At 36.8% G+C, this 18,404-nt stretch overlaps 1 protein-coding gene across 2 annotated transcripts; it reads left to right on the top strand.

Annotated features, from left to right (window-relative positions):
* The first annotated feature begins 330 nt into the window (after positions 1-330).
* On the top strand, positions 331-18,128 carry LOC114360325 (uncharacterized). Of its 2 annotated transcripts, XM_028315005.1 has the most exons (29): positions 331-385; positions 542-603; positions 1,350-1,474; positions 1,722-1,869; positions 2,139-2,270; positions 2,462-2,555; positions 2,642-2,758; positions 2,833-3,077; positions 3,263-3,380; positions 3,530-3,662; positions 3,755-3,873; positions 3,987-4,099; positions 4,728-4,937; positions 5,333-5,444; positions 6,226-6,343; positions 8,829-8,971; positions 10,925-11,044; positions 11,122-11,220; positions 11,431-11,532; positions 11,691-11,788; positions 12,312-12,485; positions 12,922-13,080; positions 13,415-13,515; positions 13,625-13,712; positions 13,819-13,917; positions 14,270-14,461; positions 15,128-15,233; positions 15,602-15,737; positions 17,635-18,128. In XM_028315005.1, the coding sequence occupies exons 1-29, from the start codon at positions 359-361 to the stop codon at positions 17,781-17,783; spliced, it is 3,639 nt and encodes a 1,212-aa protein (XP_028170806.1). In that variant the 5' UTR covers positions 331-358; the 3' UTR covers positions 17,784-18,128. The 2 variants fall into 2 exon arrangements, with proteins under 2 accessions (XP_028170806.1, XP_028170805.1); XM_028315004.1 differs by lacking the exons at positions 331-385; positions 542-603; positions 1,350-1,474; positions 2,139-2,270 and having other exon boundaries at positions 1,706-1,869.
* The last annotated feature ends 276 nt before the right edge of the window (positions 18,129-18,404 follow it).

Raw genomic sequence — 18,404 nt, 5'->3', positions numbered from 1 at the left:
GAAAAGGCCATCAAGTAATTTTAATTAGGTATCCAATTCGCAGCTTCATAAGTAGCCTTATTCGGAAAGCCTAAATAAAGAGAAGGGAAACCTGGGAAAACCTTAGGAAAAACTATGGGAAAAACTCTTAGAAAAACCTGATTTTCACCTAAGTTTTTACCCATAGACACAATTTATGTTGACTTTTCTCCACAAAAAAGTAAACATTTTTCAATATGATGACGTTGTCACGTTTAAAAAAGTCAAACATTAGCCGTCAAAAATTTACAAAGAGATTTGGGCGTTTCTAGTAACCATAAAAACATTAATAAGTGCATTATGGTTCACGTTTCTCAATTATTCGTTTGCCGAGATTGAAATGCTAAAAAGCACTAGTTTGGAAAAAGTAAGAAAAGTGTCTTAGACGCTGAGTTACTTACAGCTAATATTGCTAGAAGGAATACGCAAGCGTATTTGCTTTCTATCATTTTTACAGGCTTTTACTCTCACTAAAACACACAGGGTAAAGTCCAAGATTAATCAGTACAACTGTTCTTCACAGATAAATAGTACAGAAGTAGAGTCAAATGCAAGGAACGTCGCACTTATACGGCACTCACCTGTGTAAGTTTCAGGGTGACCGTACCCAACATTTTCCATAGATTTCATAAATTCCTTACTTCGCTTCCTAACCATAAGTATGATGGGACATCTAATTTGAGGTACATATGCTGTTTAAAATATGATTTGTGTTATAACTCTTTTCATGAATATGTTATCTATTGCAATTTGTAACATTTTGTTGGATTAGTATTAGCAGGCCTAGCTATTGCGTCATAATTATCAACGGCAATCAACTTTTTAAATTGTTTTGCAGCGATTTTAATGGTTCTTGTAATTCTTGAAACTTCAAACTATTCTTCTGAAAATGTATTTAGCTTTTCCACTTTGGATATGGTCACTCTTGTTGTCATTCATGTCTTATGTCACAAATGGATAAACTCCATTGTGATTACAAGGTTCTTCCACAAATCATTTTAAGTTATTTTTATGATGCCAAGAATCTTATAATTTGCCATACAAATGATCTAGTAACAATGTATCGTTAGTGTTAAGATGTGTTACTACGTCGATTCAGAAACGCTTAAGCTATTTAGTTCTTATTTTATGGTTGTTAGTATCCTTTTTTACGGGAAAAACTTTTTACCTATACTTAACTAAAACACTGACGCATCAAGGTGTGTTAAAAGTTAGTCCCTCTTATATTTTAGGTACTAGGTACCATATTTAGGGTGGTTTCATAACAACATAGATTTCCACCCAACAGGCGTTAGCTTAATTGGGCCTAAACTTTCACTCAAAATTTGCAGCTCTGTCTCGAGAAGGAAAAACAAGCGCTTCGGAAACGTTTTGGAACACTACTGCATAACCATCAAACCCCGCCTCCACAGGAGCAGTTCGCTCTCTGACCTCGCAACCAACACCAGCGACTTCAGTAAGTAACTCTTACTATCCACATTAAATGAACATGAGTGTTGAAGAACGATTTTCTTAAGCCTCTGAATTATTATTAAGAAAGTGATATACCTCTATCAGCCGCTATCAACCGGGCGATGTGGTAATCATTGGGGGAGGTCTATGTCCAGCAGTGGACGTCCTGTGGCTGTAATGATGATGATACCTCTACCTAAAAAGCTAATGAGCGTGGAAAATTGTAGAGAAACACAAATTATTGGTTTCAGCATTCGATTTTCTAAAGCACTCTACAAAACTCTTCTCTCAAAAACACGAAAGGGACTCCATTAATGGTAGCTCAGGAGACGCCTCGCTTACCTATCTGAAACGAGACCGACAAGACGCACAATACATGTCGTGGAACTTCAAAGGGAAGTAAGTATCACCTTCCAGAGACAGTTAGTATTTTTTTTATTATACGTTCTTTAAGTAGGTTAATACTTCAGGATAGGCATAATGTTTCGACTTGTCTACCAGTCTGTTCCGAGTATGCTAGCTACCAAAATAATGTATAAAAGGAAAACTGTACCATAGTAATAGCATTCTGAAAAAAAAACGTTTTCGTAATGGATCTCAGCTCCATCCCTTTTGAATTTAAAATTAGCAAGGTATTTTAGCTGTTGCATATTGATTTTTCTAAAAAGGAAGTCGAAGAGAAAAGCGGAGATGTCACCAGACACGTTTGCGTCCAAGTTCGCAGCGGAGTATGTCCAAAACATCCAAATCGACAGAGATGCCTTAGACCTGAACCTTTCATCGTGTGCTGATAACTCAAGGTAGTGGCCAGAGATTTATCTAAAAAATACCTTAGTTCTACAAGTCCAATGCTAAAGATAGCATTGTGAAAGAATGACAAAAAGCTATTTATTATGCTCTAGGCCCTTGACATCCGGCTGATTTTCGTAAGCTTAATCTAAGTGTCATTATAATAGCAGTTCTGTGTTCATGTAAAAGAAAATTGTTTCAGTGCGTGTAGCATGGATCAAATGAGCAATCAAAAAGGTGCATCATTTCCCTTCAAATCAACTCCCAGTGGAAATCTAAAAGTTCAGTCTAATCAGGTAAAAAACCCCATTTAATGAAATTATAATAAACTATAATCTTTTAAAGTGAACTCAAAATCCATATTAATAATTATTTTAATTAGGTAGTGTTTCAATCATCTACAGTTGGAGTTTTACTAGCAGACCCAACACAAGCAAAAGTTAAAGTAAAATTTGAGGGAAAAGCAGCTGGCGAACCTGATGATATTGAACAGAACTTTGTAAGTGCAATATTTTAAAAAATATATAACAAATAGAAGTTTCGATTTAGAGCATACATGATGGACGCTTTTAGGAAATTGGCAGTGGATCAGAACCACAGTTACAGTACGGACCTAGAGACGTTCAAAATACAAATATTCAAGCGAGGAATTTTGATAAATGTGCAAAAACAAAGCATCCTAGTGTAAGAGAGGATAAGGGCAAAGACTTGGGCAGCCTCGGTTATGCTGTGGCAGAACCCATAGACTGGATGCGGGTGCAGCTGCCTAAGAAGCAAGACCTTTTCCAAGAGTTCTACAGGCGGATACATAATCATGTGTAAGTCAAAACAAAGTCAAGTGAGTCAATGAACCCTTTAAGCGTGTCCTTTGCTTCACTTTCTCAAATACTTGATATGAAGAATGCGATTGTGGTAAATCCCTTTCATAGTATTGTTTACAAGATATTGAAAATATGTATGTGATTGTTTTGTTATACAGTGATAACAATTTCAATAATTTCAGGAACACTGATACAGTGATCCACATAGGTGATGAAGAGTTCCATTGCCACCATATTGTCTTACAAGTTTATTCTGCTTTCTTTGACATGAATCCAAGACGAGAAATCGAATTACCTATTGTAAGTTAAATATATTTTCCTAAACTATTTTGCACTACACCAGTCACTGAAAACTCTTTGAGTGACAATACTCCACATTTTCCAGGCAAATAAAACGTGGGAGTGTATTTAAATAAAATATTTATATTTTCATTTCCAACTTCTTGCAGACTAGCGTTACACCCGAATCTTTTCAAACTATTTACGAGTGGATGATCATCAGTGGGCCTGAAAGCAATAAAGTACTGAGAAGGGAAAATATTTTAGATTTATTTTGCGCTGCACAATTTTTAGCTGTTAAAGGTATTGCTTACGATTTCAATAATTCATTTTGCAATAGGTACTCGTACCACTACCTAAACAGTTGCTTACATTTCAGTTGTTTTTGTTTACAGATTTAGAAGACCAGTGCTGGGCTTTTATTGTTAACGAAAATTTGTTCAGCGAAGATACAGCATTTGCTTTATTTCGAGAGGCAAGAATAAAGGGGATGCAGCCTGTCGTCGATCTAATGGTAAATTAGATATTGACTTGTCTCGATGAGTTAGTTCACTGAATAATTTAAAGGAAAAATTTTCAACATATAAAAATTGAATGAAATAATTAGTTTAATAAATAATATTACAGATCCCACGCGTCATGCGTTTCTTTCTTCCTCTGGTGGCGTCGAGGGACTTTCTAGAACTGGAACCAGAAGAAATTCTGACTTTCCTCAAGTCTAACTACATATGCGTCACAAGGTAAAAACAAACCGATTATACTGAAACCTGAATCATAAACTATCGGCTAATCTATTCCTGGACAAATACAATAAATGTCTGTCTAGTTCATTTTATCGAAACGAGTCTTGTTTGTATGTATACTAATATCAGATAAATTCTAGTAGTATTAGAGTACAATTTTTTCATTATCACTCCAGATAAGATCAAAGCCAAACAACCGATACTATAGGTATTAGGTAGGCCAACGAAATATTAACTAGTCAAAGCAATAAATAATAGTATTAAGTTAAACATTATAAATAATATAAATATGTAGTAGTTCTAGAAAATTCATCTAATTTTAATATCAACAATGTCTACAAAGAGCCTTCTTTGATGTCAAACTCTGACGTTATTCGGCTCTCGAAAACTAGATCAAAATGTCTGTTTTATATCAGCAAAGGCAAATCACTATAGTCTTTAAAAATATTATAGTAGGTACAACATACCTACATATATCGTGCATAATACATCGTATATGAATGAGATTGATGGTTGCAAAAAGCCGCTTTCGACCGGCCTATTTGCAAATAATTGGGGAGGCCTTTGTATAGCAGTGATCGACTTGTCGTCCTTCGACTGAATGATAATGTTTATCACATTGTAGTGAAATAGAAGTCTTGATGGCTGGAGTAAGATGGCTGTACGCAGACTGGGCATCCAGGAGACAGCTGGCCGTGGAGGTGATGCGGTGTGTCCGCTTCGGGCTGATCTCCCCGTGGCAGCTGGTGGACATCAAGAGGAACCCGGACAATGGGGAGATCCTGGAGATCGTGAACGAGCCCGAAGTGCAGCAGATGGTTGACGACGGTTTGGCGTAAGTTTGATGCTGTGATAAGGAAAGGGTAACGGAAAAAATATCATGAGATCGGTATCAGTAGTAAGGCATATGATGTCTGTATGATATAAGTTTGTATGACTCCTTATTTATACTTATAATTCACTTAAGATAAGTAATGTTGGAGAATAATCTCTTCTCTCTTCTGCCCCGCCTTACGCGGCGTCGGCTTTGTCAATCATACGTCGCCATTTGATTCTATCTTAAATGTCTTGTTCGTGGAGTGCCAATATACTTCATGAATATTCAGCTTGATGACTCATTTTCTGCTGTTTCCACTATTATTATTAAAAATAACATTACTGTGCAAAATCTAACATGAATGTGTTATTATTGCCTACTTTAGCGTTATAACAACATGTTTCATATAACAGGTATGTGATAATAAAGTACTGGTACGGGAACAACTCTAAGAACTACTACCATTGGATTGACGTCCTCGGCTTGACTGAGCCAGCTGAGAGGAACTGGATCGGAGAAGAGAAGGTTAGACTTCGGAGTCCTATTTTCCTGTAGACTCTGTGATTCGGTCAAATATTGATTTTCAAACAATCACAAGGTCGAATCTTTGTTTAACACGTTTAAAATACACAAACGAGACTCAAAAGTAAAACAACGGGCTTTGCAGTAGGGTCGAAACCGTTGCCTAAGTTGAAAAATCAAAACGATAGTGTCATTTATAAATTCAAGCCTTAATAGCATTAATTAACAATCTTGCAAATAATTATAACTAATTGACTAACATGTGGGTGGATACCTAATTCTGACTACAAAAGCAAAGTGAAGTAATGAGTAAAATAAATAATTCGATGACAGTTACAAGTGTCGACTGTACCATAGAGAAAAGTAATACATAGGACTGTACCACGAGGGCTTCGATTGAAAATTACGTCATTATTGTATCGGTAGTTAGCACAATAGCACATGCACATGATCATCATCTTTCCTGTTAGTTTTTATTTTTAGATGAATGATCCAAACAAAGGTCCTGTATTTTCTGCATTTTAATTAGTTGATACTAGTACGTATTGCATTTATTATTGCACCTAATGATAATTAAAGGGAACGGAGCATTTTTACGTAATCCTTTTATGTAAAACGTTCACAAAAAATAATTTCTTATGCGACCTATTCCATCTACGATCTCTTAAAATCATCATCACCGTAAAGAAGTTTTACGACGTCACATTAGCTCAGACATCGTATGTATCTGCATTAACATTTATAAATAGGTACCTACGAATTTAGTATGTACCTATAACCGCAGAACCACGTGACGTACAAGGATTTCCTGAAATACCTGGAGCAGTTCATGGTGCCGCGCGACCAGATGTACCAGCAGATGGCGATGATGCAGCCTGCCCGCCGCAGTGATGACGTGCCAGGTATGTTGTTTACGCCATTAGTTCTGCAAATGTTTGCATAAAGATGTGTTCTCATGAACACGGCCTAATGAAAATAATTTAGGGCAAGCTGTATTTGGGAGCTGTATAAGTGTCAGTGTAAAAAATGCATAAAAAGCACGCTGTTGTCCCGTGAAAAGCTCCACATTGACTATTCATGAAAATATGCTGTTTCTCATCACTCACGCGTCCTTACCTCGAACCGTTTTCGAGAAATCAAGCGTAGCTATTTGCAAAAATGTTTGACCCATTCTGTGTAGAGTCGTGCCCTAGAATCGCCATATTTCTTTTTTTTGTTTGAATCAATAAATATGTGTTCAAGCCTACAATGTCCAAACTGAACTGAAAACTCAAATAAGTAACTAGCATAGCAGTTTTGCACTCAGTAGTGAGGTCCGAGCCTGGAACCACCGAGTTGAAAAGAGTCTGAGACCACGAAGACATTAAAAATGCATATTTAATACTTCCTCAAAAATTTAAATTGGAAAACCCACCAGACTTATCATGCTTATCTGCTTAACTAGAAGCGCCTGATAAAGATCTTATCATATTTTATCTGCAATAAATGCGTTTTTATTACAACAATAAGTAATACGTTTAGCTTCTATGAAGTGAAAATATTGTGAAACTACATCTAAATCCCATCAAAAACAATACTTGTCAAAAAAACCAAGTCTCGCAACTCAGTTGTTCTACGGTAAAAAGTTGTGAGATCCATGTAATACCAAGTCCAGGCCAGGAAATCTTTAATTAACGTTTTACANTCATTTCTTTTTGTATTTTGTAGACAGCAGTTATGTATCTAGAAAACTGGACCGAAATTGAAAAATTTTACTCGACTTGGCGGTTGCACTACCGTGCCCCCAAATATTTTAGTTTTTCCTTGATTCATACACCAAACACTACTTATATTCCAAATTTGAAGCTTCTAGGTCTGCTAGAAGTGCCTTAGAGTTTTGATGATCGGTGAGTCAGTGAGTGAGTCAGTGAGTCAGTGAGTCAGTCAGTGAGTGACAAAATTAAGTAACTTTGACCCGTTATAATTCTTAAACTACTGGTTCAAATTGAATGAAATTTTAAATATACCGTGTCTTTACAATGCCTGCATAGCTAATGAAAATTCAGCCTTCTAGTTTTATCCACAACGAAGTTACAGGCGGTCGAAAATGGCCTGAATTGCTTCGAGAAAAGGATGGTACGGCCGTGCCGCTTTTTTGCTCGTCTTGGTGGGAGCACTGCCGTGCCCCCAGATTACGCCTAATGTTACTGATTCATCGATTTTATTCCGAAACAACCTTGACTTTGGGAATTTCTATTGAGAGTTCTGTCACAGAATAATAATAAGTACTACGTACAGAAGTTTTACTTCGCGAAGGTATTTAAAAAAATGTATGCTCAATGTCATTAACAATATGGTGTAATTTAGCTTGTCTCAAGAGTCAAGCAAGTTTGTCAAAAGTTTTGTTGACAAACGTCAGTGATCGGTACTGCGCCGAAGCTATAGGGCTGACTTCGGTAAAATGATGTGACGTGAGGTGCCAAACTGCAGAAAATGGCGGAGGAAATACATGATTTAGCATGAATTATCATGAATAATATTAACTACTTATTTACCTCTCAGTGTCTATAGGCAACTTATAAAAGTACATTCTGTGTTTTTATTATTATTTAGGCAGTTAAATACTGCACAGTATTTAGTACACCATTTTCTTTATTTTCTTCCATCATACACAAGAATACGCGTGTGTGAGTCAAAGTTCGCTCGTATGTGAGGCCTTGTCGAATAGTACTCCTGTAGGGGGCAATCGTGCGTGTTTTGTTTTCGATGTAAACTCGCGGAGATGAACAGGCCTGGTTCTGTTGTTTGGTTATTTAGTACCGCATTCTAAAACAATCTGAAGAAATCATTCATTCATCAAATCTTTAAAATACCTATTGCTAATACGTGTGTATTTGGTGACGGTGTCATGTAGACCGCATGAAAAAACTTAAAACCGCCAAAGTATCATGTTACAAATTCCGTATTCGTTGCAAAGTAAGGTACCTACAGCCAGCATCAAAATGCCCAAAAAGTTGACAACACAACCTTATTCCAATGAGGGCTATCGTTTTAGCGCTCACCAGTTAGCGCCACTGTAGAGTAAGGTCTTGTCACTCGCTAGGAGCGAAGACAGTGGCACCAACTGGTAAGCGCTAAAGTGGTAGGAGGACTATCGCATTTGCACTCATCAAGATGGCGCCACTGTAGAGTAAGGTCCTGTCAATCGCCAGGGGTGCCAACTAAGTATAAAAACGATAGCCCTCATTGCAACAAAGACGTGTTGCGAACTTATTGCTTTAGGTATCATGAAGTTTTTGTCGCCGACTGTACCTACAGTCGACAGCACATCAGACTTTACAGTTTTGTCCAAAATTCCACAGTTTTTTTATGTGCTGTCGTTTGTACCAATTCTAAGTTTGCTGCTAGGCAGCATGCGGGGTGCCGATAACGACAAGATGGAAATGCGGCGGCCGAAGATGGAGTTTCCACTTCCAGCTACTCTGAAAGGACTCGCAGGGGACAAAGACAAACTACCCACCATGAGCGAGTTCTTTGACACAAGAAGAAAGGTCAGTTTCGAAAAAGTTTTCACTTACTTACAAAAACTGAGGGCAAAAGTTCTTCAGCTAAAGATTTTGCTTCATTTTATGTAGTTGTTATTTTTAAGGTGAGTATAGACTATAGTATTCACTTGTAACAGAACAACGAGCCACTCTATGATATGTTCAGTTTCAGTAGGTGACCCTTTCACAAACTAAACACACATGAAAATGATTTGGAAACTGGGCTTTTACCTGTGTTGTATTATGTCCCATTCGTCAGAACGTTACCTTACATAGAAATGTTTGAGAAAATGCTTTAGTGTTTAACCACCTTATTCTGCAAGGTTGAGGCTGCAGATTAAGATCAAAACTAACGAGTCTAGTGTATTCGGCGTAAATACGCTTTTAAATTTAATAACTATGCTGCTTTGTCCAAGAGACAAAGATCCTGTACCTATTACTATAGTGACGCTATGACGCAATAAGTCCTATTGAATTATAGCCTAACCAAGAACATAAAAACCCTCGCCATGTTGCGGAAAACTAATGGTACTAATTTCTTTTAATGGCAACAGTAACTGAAAACTTCCATGACATGTCACCTTGCATGTCAGTCTATTGCTGTCAAAGTGTAAACAAACTTTATTTTAATGTGTGCAATTGATTTTGTGAATTAAATTGCTAAAATCTTTTTATAGTCGTGAAAGAAAAGTGGTTCACAATGTGTTAAAGTATTTGTCGAAGAGAAATACTAAGGGTTCGGATAATATTTTCATTGAATAATGTTTCCGACAAAGATTGTCAAATTGACTGACATGTTTATCGTATAGTACAGTCAACTATGAAAATTAGCTGTGGTTTGTTTCAACTACCTATTTTAAAGTATTTGTCACTTTGTAAGTGTTGAATTTTATGGAATTGGGAAAGAAGTACCGAGTTTGAAGCGTTCATGAGCAGACATTGTAGTTGAATATTCAAGTTTAGAATTTGATTATTGATGAATAATAATAAAATCCTACTTGCTCGATCGATGGTTTCATTTAATTTATTTAAACCAGTTTTCCTGTTTTATAATATTTTTTGTTACTTGTAATGTGGGGACCGGGAGTTGTCAATAAAAGTAGTTTATACTGTACGATGCGAGTATATTGTGTCTCAGTCTACGCAGCAACACCAAATATAAAGCCTTAATTTATGTTAGTGTGAGGGTGGCGCATACACATACAACACCTCCCCCCTTTTTAAAAGAAAAAAAATGGTTTTTTAAGATTTTTTCAAATATTACATTTAGTTACAACAGTTTAAAACAAAACATCAAAATACATTAAAATCCGAGAAAAACTCTAATTTCAAATGATCATAATTTTCATTACAAACCATAATAATTGTAAAAAGTAACTAATTGAACATAAAAAGTCCAAAAGTTTACAGACAACAATATTTTTTTTAAACCTTCATATTTTTAGAGAAAAAGAAATACTGAGTGAATAAATAAATGAGACTAATTTAGAAAATTCAATTTAAACTGATATTTGAATAGGATGATTTTTAGACTATCAAACATAAACAGAAAAACAGATTTTTAATGATGTTACAGCCTAAACACATACTACATACTTTATGAAAATATTAAATTAGCCCATAATCCTGAATCCTGATACATAAAGTTAGCCTATTAATTTAATACAGGTACGACTGTACCCAGTGTTGCACTATCAAATGTAATTGACGCGCCTCTATGCCAGGGTTTTTATGTTCCTGGTCAGGCTATAATTATAAGTGGCTGACGACTTGACATACCTATAGCCTATACTGGTATTTCCTATATCCCTCACGGATATACGATTTGGTGACTGAAGATAATAGGCATCTTATTCGCCGAAGAACAAATGAGGCATTCCTTATTTTTAAGTGAGAAATATTTGAGATTTCAGTACTAAACTAGTCCATACTTATTTGATGTAAACTAAATTATTTCAGGCTCAAGATGGCAGCCATAATTCCCCAATGGCAATGCGGTCACCACCGCTGGAATCTGAGGCTCTACCTTCGTCTCCCAGAAGAAGTCCCGACTTTGACAAACGCCAGAATCAGTTAGAAGTAAATCACTTTTGTCTTTCATTATTTAATGTTAGAACATACTGACTTGTTCATTTATTTCCCTTTTTTTTTTGTAGGAGCAACGAAAAATTACTGATCAAAAGAAACCACCATCGCCTACGAATAAAGTCAAACAAATCCAAGAAATCCATATGTGCTCCGTTCATCAAAACCATGTATTTTTTTTTATATTTACTTTTACTAGCTGTAGATGAACCCCTTTAGAATTTGTTTCGTAAATTCTATACACCGTGTAAAATTTTTACATTTTTTAACTTTTACACCTTATACAGTGAACATTATAAAAATTATCATCTGACTGAGCCTTGTTCGTAACCTATTTCGTCCAAGATACGTAAGTTAGTTTAAATTTAATACTGATACAGAAGCAAATGTTCGACCCTCCTGAAAAGGATTCAGCTGACGACTTGATCACCACGAACAGCGAGACCAGCAGTGGCACCCTGGAAACCAGCACTACAGATAAGGTTTTGAATCGTCTTAGCATAGCATCATTTTTCTCCTTGTAAGTAGTTTGTAAAGGAAAATAACATTATTTTGAAGATAAATTATTTTCATAAAAAGTACCTAGTAAAAGCCATGTCAAACTAAAAATATAATCTCTTAATGACCTTATTAATTTCAGTTCCAGAATCAATTCTGCATTGGAAAGAGTAAAGAAAAGAGGCACAGCGTAGCCGCTTCATACTTAGCTGCTGCTACAGCTGCTTTAGGATCCCGCAGGTACTTATAGTCATTCATAGATATTTACATTTTAAAATAATAGATTGTGATACAAGGGAGGTAAGTTACATAACTTTACACACAAGGAAAGTAAGGATTCGATAAAACCAATTGTTCTGATAGACCACTGTTCACGATATTCTAGTGATTAGATTGGTAACTTTATTTAGTGAGCCTATCTGACTGATGTAAAAGGAGCTCGTTAAATCAACTTTACAATAATCATAAGAGATGTTTACAGTCGAATATCTTACGCTTGTCTAGCTCTTAACTCAGTCAGCACCTGAGGTATGTGAGCGGGAGGGGTGACCTCGACATATTTATGACGTGACAGCATACAAAGCTGAATTAGATCTGAAGTATTTCTGACGTTTAATCGTCACAAAAACACCCTCCCATACCGCTTCCATACCTCAAGCACTGAGTAAAGCGCCAGACCCCATAGTTCGTTAAAGCAATGTGAATTAATCCCACATCCCGCTTTTCTGCCACTCTAGAGGTAGAACAAACTTTTCTTTTCCAGGAACTCCCACAACCCTTCATCTCCAGGCCGCCAGCAGTCCACGGCGAGTGCTCTCCGGAACGAGGCGATGCCGCGCGCCGCAGGACCGGCAGGACTGGTGTCGCAGAACAACTTCCCCAGCCCGCAGATATCGCTCTTCAACCACTCCAAGGAGTCGCTCGCCAGGATCAACATGTCAGTGATAGATAACAAATACATCTCGTAGATAATTTAAAACTAGACGTTGGTACCCCTACCTAATGTCGCAAATAATATGAGAAGAGAAGGAATCTTAACGGACAATTAACACTCATTTCGCCCCTTTCAACAAAAAAAAGTAATTATTTATAGAACTACCGAGCATTACGAACTATACCTACTTGTCATGGTTACCTCTATCCAATCTATGGCACATAAAAAAATATGTTCTTTATGCCGATATGAAAGTTTGCAATAGCAAAATTTAACTTGGAGCTAAAATTGCGTCAATATTATGCAAAGGAACCGACAGTATCATACCTTCGTCCTTCATATACGGATATTTGTGATTTTTTCATGAAGTTTATCTATACAAAAATTTCAGTCGGTTACAATAATCAATAGTTATACCCTTACCTTTATGTATCAACAGGAATAAACTTTCCACGTCTATTCTCGGACCTTCCAACAAGAACTACATAGCAGATGGGTCGTTATTCAACTGGGACAGAGAGACGGTTCTGGTCTTCGGTGGGATTGACCCTCACACAGCTTATGGACTCGGGAGGAATACGGGAAAAGATATATACAGGTACAGTTCTAATAAGAGATTAGGTAGGTACTGAATTTCGCTCACCAGTTGGCGCCCCTGACGAGTAGGTATGGGCTTGTCATTTGCTTGTGGCTAAGACAGTGGCACCGACTTGTAAACTCTAAAGCAGTAGGAGAACTATCGCATTTACAGTGTCACTGTCGAGTAAGGTCCTATCACTAGCCATTGGTGTTCTGGTTAGCGTGAATACGAAAACCCTTAAAAAAATTCCTAGATGATACTTTACTCAACTAAAAATCCCTATTTTGAGAGACTCCTGGTAGTTTTCAAATATCTGTTTCCGAATATTTCAATACAAATTTTCTATGGCCAGATTTGATCCAGTGACCAATGTCTGGGACTACGTGGGTGAGCTCCCAGAGCCGAGACATCATCATTCAGTAGCTTTCCTTCGAGGCCGGGTGTATCTTGTTGGTGAGTGGCGTAAATAACATGTCCTCATGCATGTGTCCTTATTTGACCGTCAATTTGCCAATCTTTATGGTAGAAACACATGAGTGTTTAAAACTGCTTTTGTTTTTAGGTGGAGCAGATCCTAGAGATGATGATATACGAGGAAAGTCCGTCGTCGTTTCCACCGTATGGAGCTACGAACCTGTCACCAGATCATGGTTAGTTTCTGCATGAAGATCTCTCAATGCATCTTTGTTTACGACGCCTGTTATCTTTTTACAAGCTATATTGTAGAGACTGTATTTATAGAAATATAATTTTCAGGTACAGTGAAAATGGTCTATCAATCCCGAGGAAGAACTTTGGACTTGTGGTACATCGAATGGCTTTGTATGCTATCGGTGGACAGGACAAGAAGGGCAGGTAAATCGATTGATATTGATGTGTATGAATGTACCAATAGCATAGACTTTAATCACGTCACAAGTTCACAACTACACAATAGAAATGTTACAGTCACGAAACAATAATTATTAAATTTTCCTATGACCCTTGACGCGTTGATGTCTTTTTAGGGAACGAAAAAAAACATTTTTTTTATTTATATTTTTTCTTATTTTTACTACATTTAACATATTTTGAAAGGCAGCATATCTCTACACCTTTACCTTATGTTCCGTGGAAGAGTCTAAGCGCCTGCCTAAAAAACTAAGTATGTTTACTCTCATTGCAGTTACTTTTGCCAATTGCCACGTGACGTTTTATTTATCATCAGAGTCCTTCGATCCGTGGAGCGTTTCGACCCCAAATCCGGTTCCTGGAGCGAGGTCCGTTCCATGGGGTCGGCTCGGATGGCGGTGGCGGCGGTCAAGTACCGGGACTACATCTGGGTGGCCGGCGGCATGACCGGCGAGAAGAAGAGACCCGTCTGCAAGATCGTGGAGTGCTACAACTCCAAGACCAACGAGTATGAACAGTACCTCTAGCATGAACAACTTTCGTCTTCGAATCGTTTGCGTATTCGACAAAACTCGATATTTAACCTTCGAATAAAACGATAACGTGACAATTTTGATTCTCAAAATAAGTTTCGTGCAACCATTTCTTATACTAAGTTCACTTTACGACACTTTCACAAGGGCGCATTTGTAGTTTTCGTACTAAATCTTTTGAAGGCGATTCGAATACACAAACGACTCGAACTCGAAAGTTTTTCATGCTAACCATACAGATGTACTCGTTCGTTCGTTTAAGTCAAATAACGTCTACTGCTGGACCCTTGTCCAGCACGAGGAAAAGGAGAGCAGGAGGCGCTTGCCTCCTTCAAGGGTTTCCACAACAACCGGTCCTACGCTGCCCACAACCTTCACCAGATCGTTGGTCCACCTAGTAGGAGACAAGACTACGTTTTCCGGACCTCGTGTATGTACTCGTACGGAGATATAAAGATATGAGTCCCAGTAGCTTTAGGTATATTTTTCTTTATGCAAGTTTACTTCATGCAATTCTTATGGCTCTGCTACATCTCACTTTATTCCCGATGACAGTCATGTATTCTCAGAAACGTCAACATTATAGGAATGGTATAACCCGGAATGCAAAGTTCATTCAACTGACGTGTTTGTTTTCACAGATGGACAGAAATTCACAGCCTCCGATTTCCGAGATGTTTCGCGACGTTGTTTTCCATGAATGACAAATTGTACATCGTAGGCGGTGCAGGGAAAATTTCGGACAAGGTAAATTAAATGAATGAATGACGTACTGATGGGTGAATTTGTTGTTCCGGCAAACTTGACTAACATTGCTTACCAATTTTTAACCGTCGAAATAGAAAGGGGCACTTTTTAATGTAGCCAGGGTTTACAGGATATTTTTAACTGTTATTCTCAATGAGGGTTTTCGCGAATGAAAAATCCGCCAGATGGCAATACGTAGACGCGAGGTCCAAATGCTGCATGATTGGTTATTTTTGACATGACATTGACAGATATGTCAAAATCCACCAATCACGCAGCAGTCAGACCCCACAACCACGTCCCGCCATCTAGCGGATCTTTCATTCGCGAAAACCCTCATTGTGACGAAATTTATTCCAATATTCCAGGATAAAACTTCAAGCAGCGTGGGCGCAATAGACGTGTGGGACTGGAAAGATCGGGATTGGAAGCTGGAGACTGAGATGTCCATTCCACGGCACGGTCATGCGCTGGCCTATCTCGGCACTCAACTCATCATCATCGGTTAGCTTTACTTTAAGTATGTTTATATCCGTTGTCTAGTACCCATAGTACAGTTTGGGACTAGAAGCGCAGTGTAAAAATGTCCAACAATATTTATTTTATTTTTATTTATTTTTACTTTTATGCCTATTTCACAATATCTTTCAACAGTCCGACATCTCGGCTCGCTCATTGGGTAAAGCACGCCAAGTTAAACACTGATAGACATCTGATGCAGTTTTAAGAGGGACAACATTGGTTATTCTAGATATGTACCATCCTAGACTGCATCTCAAATAACACCAGGTGCGATTGCGTTCAAATACCTGCATTGTCATGCATATAAAAAATGTGCTGACGTCTGAACATCTTCTAGAGTTTTAAGTTTATTCTAAGTAGATAACCAAATATTTGATGCACAGTTAAATTAGTAATATCAAACAAGGAAAATCAAAACATAGGTAATACGAACTGCGACACGTATTAGGCATCATGCGTTTGCGCAATCTTAACAATATTACGCGAATATTTTCTTGAGAATCCATGACGAAGCGTGTTTGCTACTCAAATGTCGTACGATTTCCAATAATTTACATTTTCATTATTGAGTGCCATGAATGAATGTCACGTTGTCACGTTACATGTCATTTCATTCATTCGAGTTTCAATCTAAATTTTGTAGCTCATGTTAAATGCAAAAAATCTTTTTAGTAAAAACTATGGGCTAAGAAAGTAGTGTCGTTTCATATGAAATGTATGCGAAACGTTTTATTCGATGCACGAGGTCTGTCAGATTTACAAGATTAAGAGTTTCCATCAGCGATTTCCATCTACTATCGTCTTCTTACATAAACTCAAAGCGAGACGGAATAGAATAGAATGAAAACTGGAATGAGCAATATTGAGCAGTTAGTAACAAGGTCCCGAGAATATAGCATCATAGCTAGGGAGTAGCTCCAAAGAATAGAACGTTAGCTAGAGGAAAGGCTTCGATTCCCGCCAGTAGTCTCATCATCTGGGCTCTGTTTGGGTTAGAATTGGTATAATTGTTGAAATTAATATTAATTTATTGGGACAATATTATTTGATCCTCTAAAAACTAATTGATCTTTTTTGAATGTGCACTTTTAAAAATAAATGATGTATTTTATTATATTTTATCTTTATATTAATTATTGGGTCTATATTAGTTGATCTACGGATAAATTATGAATGATCTTCATTTAAGGTAACATAATATTTATGTTTAACATACTCTTTTAATATTTGGTAAACAAAAATAATATTTGATCCTGTTTTTTAGTTATTGATCTTTAATTTTGTTAATTTGATGATTTTTATATCAAGTTTGCCTTTTAATATTGATCACCTAATTAATACATTTCAATCTATGTATAACTTAACTTTAAAATATATTTGATCTAACTAAAATTATTATTGGTAAATATTTTTAATTAAAAAATATCTTTTAATTTACGCGGTACTTTGTGGTTGAGTGACAATCGTCCGTCATTGGTCACTGAGTTGGCCAAGGGCTTAGCGGCCAATAAGCAAGCAGAATGGTACATTGCCATGTTTGTTTAAATTACTAGCTTTGCTTATTTTGGGACTAGAGGCGCTATCTATATACTTATAATAAATCTGTAGAGAGGTCAATTCTGTACATAAAATATATTTTCAAAATAACTATCAGGGGGTGATTAGTGATCGATACTGATGCCAAAAATGCAATCAGTAAAATTTTTGTCTGTCTGTCTGTCTGTCTGTAAAGAGGTTAAAATATCGATCGATTTCATTTATTTTATGTCTCAAAGAAAGAGGATCAATCATTAAAATAGATGACCATTTAGATTTTTTTACTTGCCGTTTTTGCTAATTTAAAAAGATCATTTAAATACATGCCTAATTTATTTAACAGGCGGTGTAACAACAATATACATGCGGGCTCTCAACAACGTGGAATCGTTCTGCTGCGAGCGGGGCGCGTGGATCCGAGGGGTGGCCACCCTGCCTTCCCCCCTGTCTGGCCATGGTGCGGTCACCCTCCCCCCTGCTTCCCTAATGTAACCATGACTTTGGGAAAGCCTCTGCTGTTCAGTTAGGTGCCAATGAGGAAGAGAAATGCATCGACTACATAATTTTTTTGCCTCTCATTGAGTTATTTTTAAATGGTTCAACTTTAAAGTACTTTGAACAGATTCTTAAAACTGTAATTAATGGCACAAATTGTGACGGTCTTGGCACCAAAAAGAATGGCAGAGACTAAAGTCGTTATGGGAATTTGATATGATACAGCTTTCATTATTGTCTTTAACCGTTTTGTATTGTCTGTACTAAATTAAAAGTGGCTATTTTAAGTTTCTTAATTTTGTAGAAAATTTTCGTGCTCTTATAATTTATTGATTTTGTCTCTTGTGTATAGTGTGTGTAATAAACATTTTTCTAATCTCAATTTCAGTCTTTGTATCTGTGTAGAATTATTATTTTAGGAATATCATATGAAAACAATAACAAACAATGCAATAAAACCGTCTGATACAGGTACTAAAGAGATTTATTGATTTATCTAATCTACTACAATCACAAAATAATCTACAAGTACTTGAACACTTTACATAATAATAATATCACAATATGCAATCATTATACCTAGTTACTCAAGTGTTTACCTACTTAAAAAAACTTTGG

Source organism: Ostrinia furnacalis, unplaced genomic scaffold (genome assembly GCF_004193835.3).
Source record: "Ostrinia furnacalis isolate ACB-3 unplaced genomic scaffold, ASM419383v2 OfSCF4936, whole genome shotgun sequence".
In the NCBI taxonomy this organism is placed as follows: Eukaryota; Metazoa; Arthropoda; class Insecta; order Lepidoptera; family Crambidae; genus Ostrinia; species Ostrinia furnacalis.
Note: the sequence above shows the minus strand (reverse complement) of the source record. Positions and strands in the feature narration are given on the sequence as shown.

Bases quoted from the DNA above. Each gene is read 5' to 3' on its own strand.
- LOC114360325 (XM_028315005.1), top strand. From the start codon at position 359: ATGCTAAAAAGCACTAGTTTGGAAAAA. The intron at 3,874-3,986 runs GTAAATTAGATA...ATAATATTACAG, and splicing joins AGCCTGTCGTCGATCTAATG to ATCCCACGCGTCATGCGTTT. The intron at 6,344-8,828 runs GTATGTTGTTTA...GTTTGCTGCTAG, and splicing joins CCGCAGTGATGACGTGCCAG to GCAGCATGCGGGGTGCCGAT.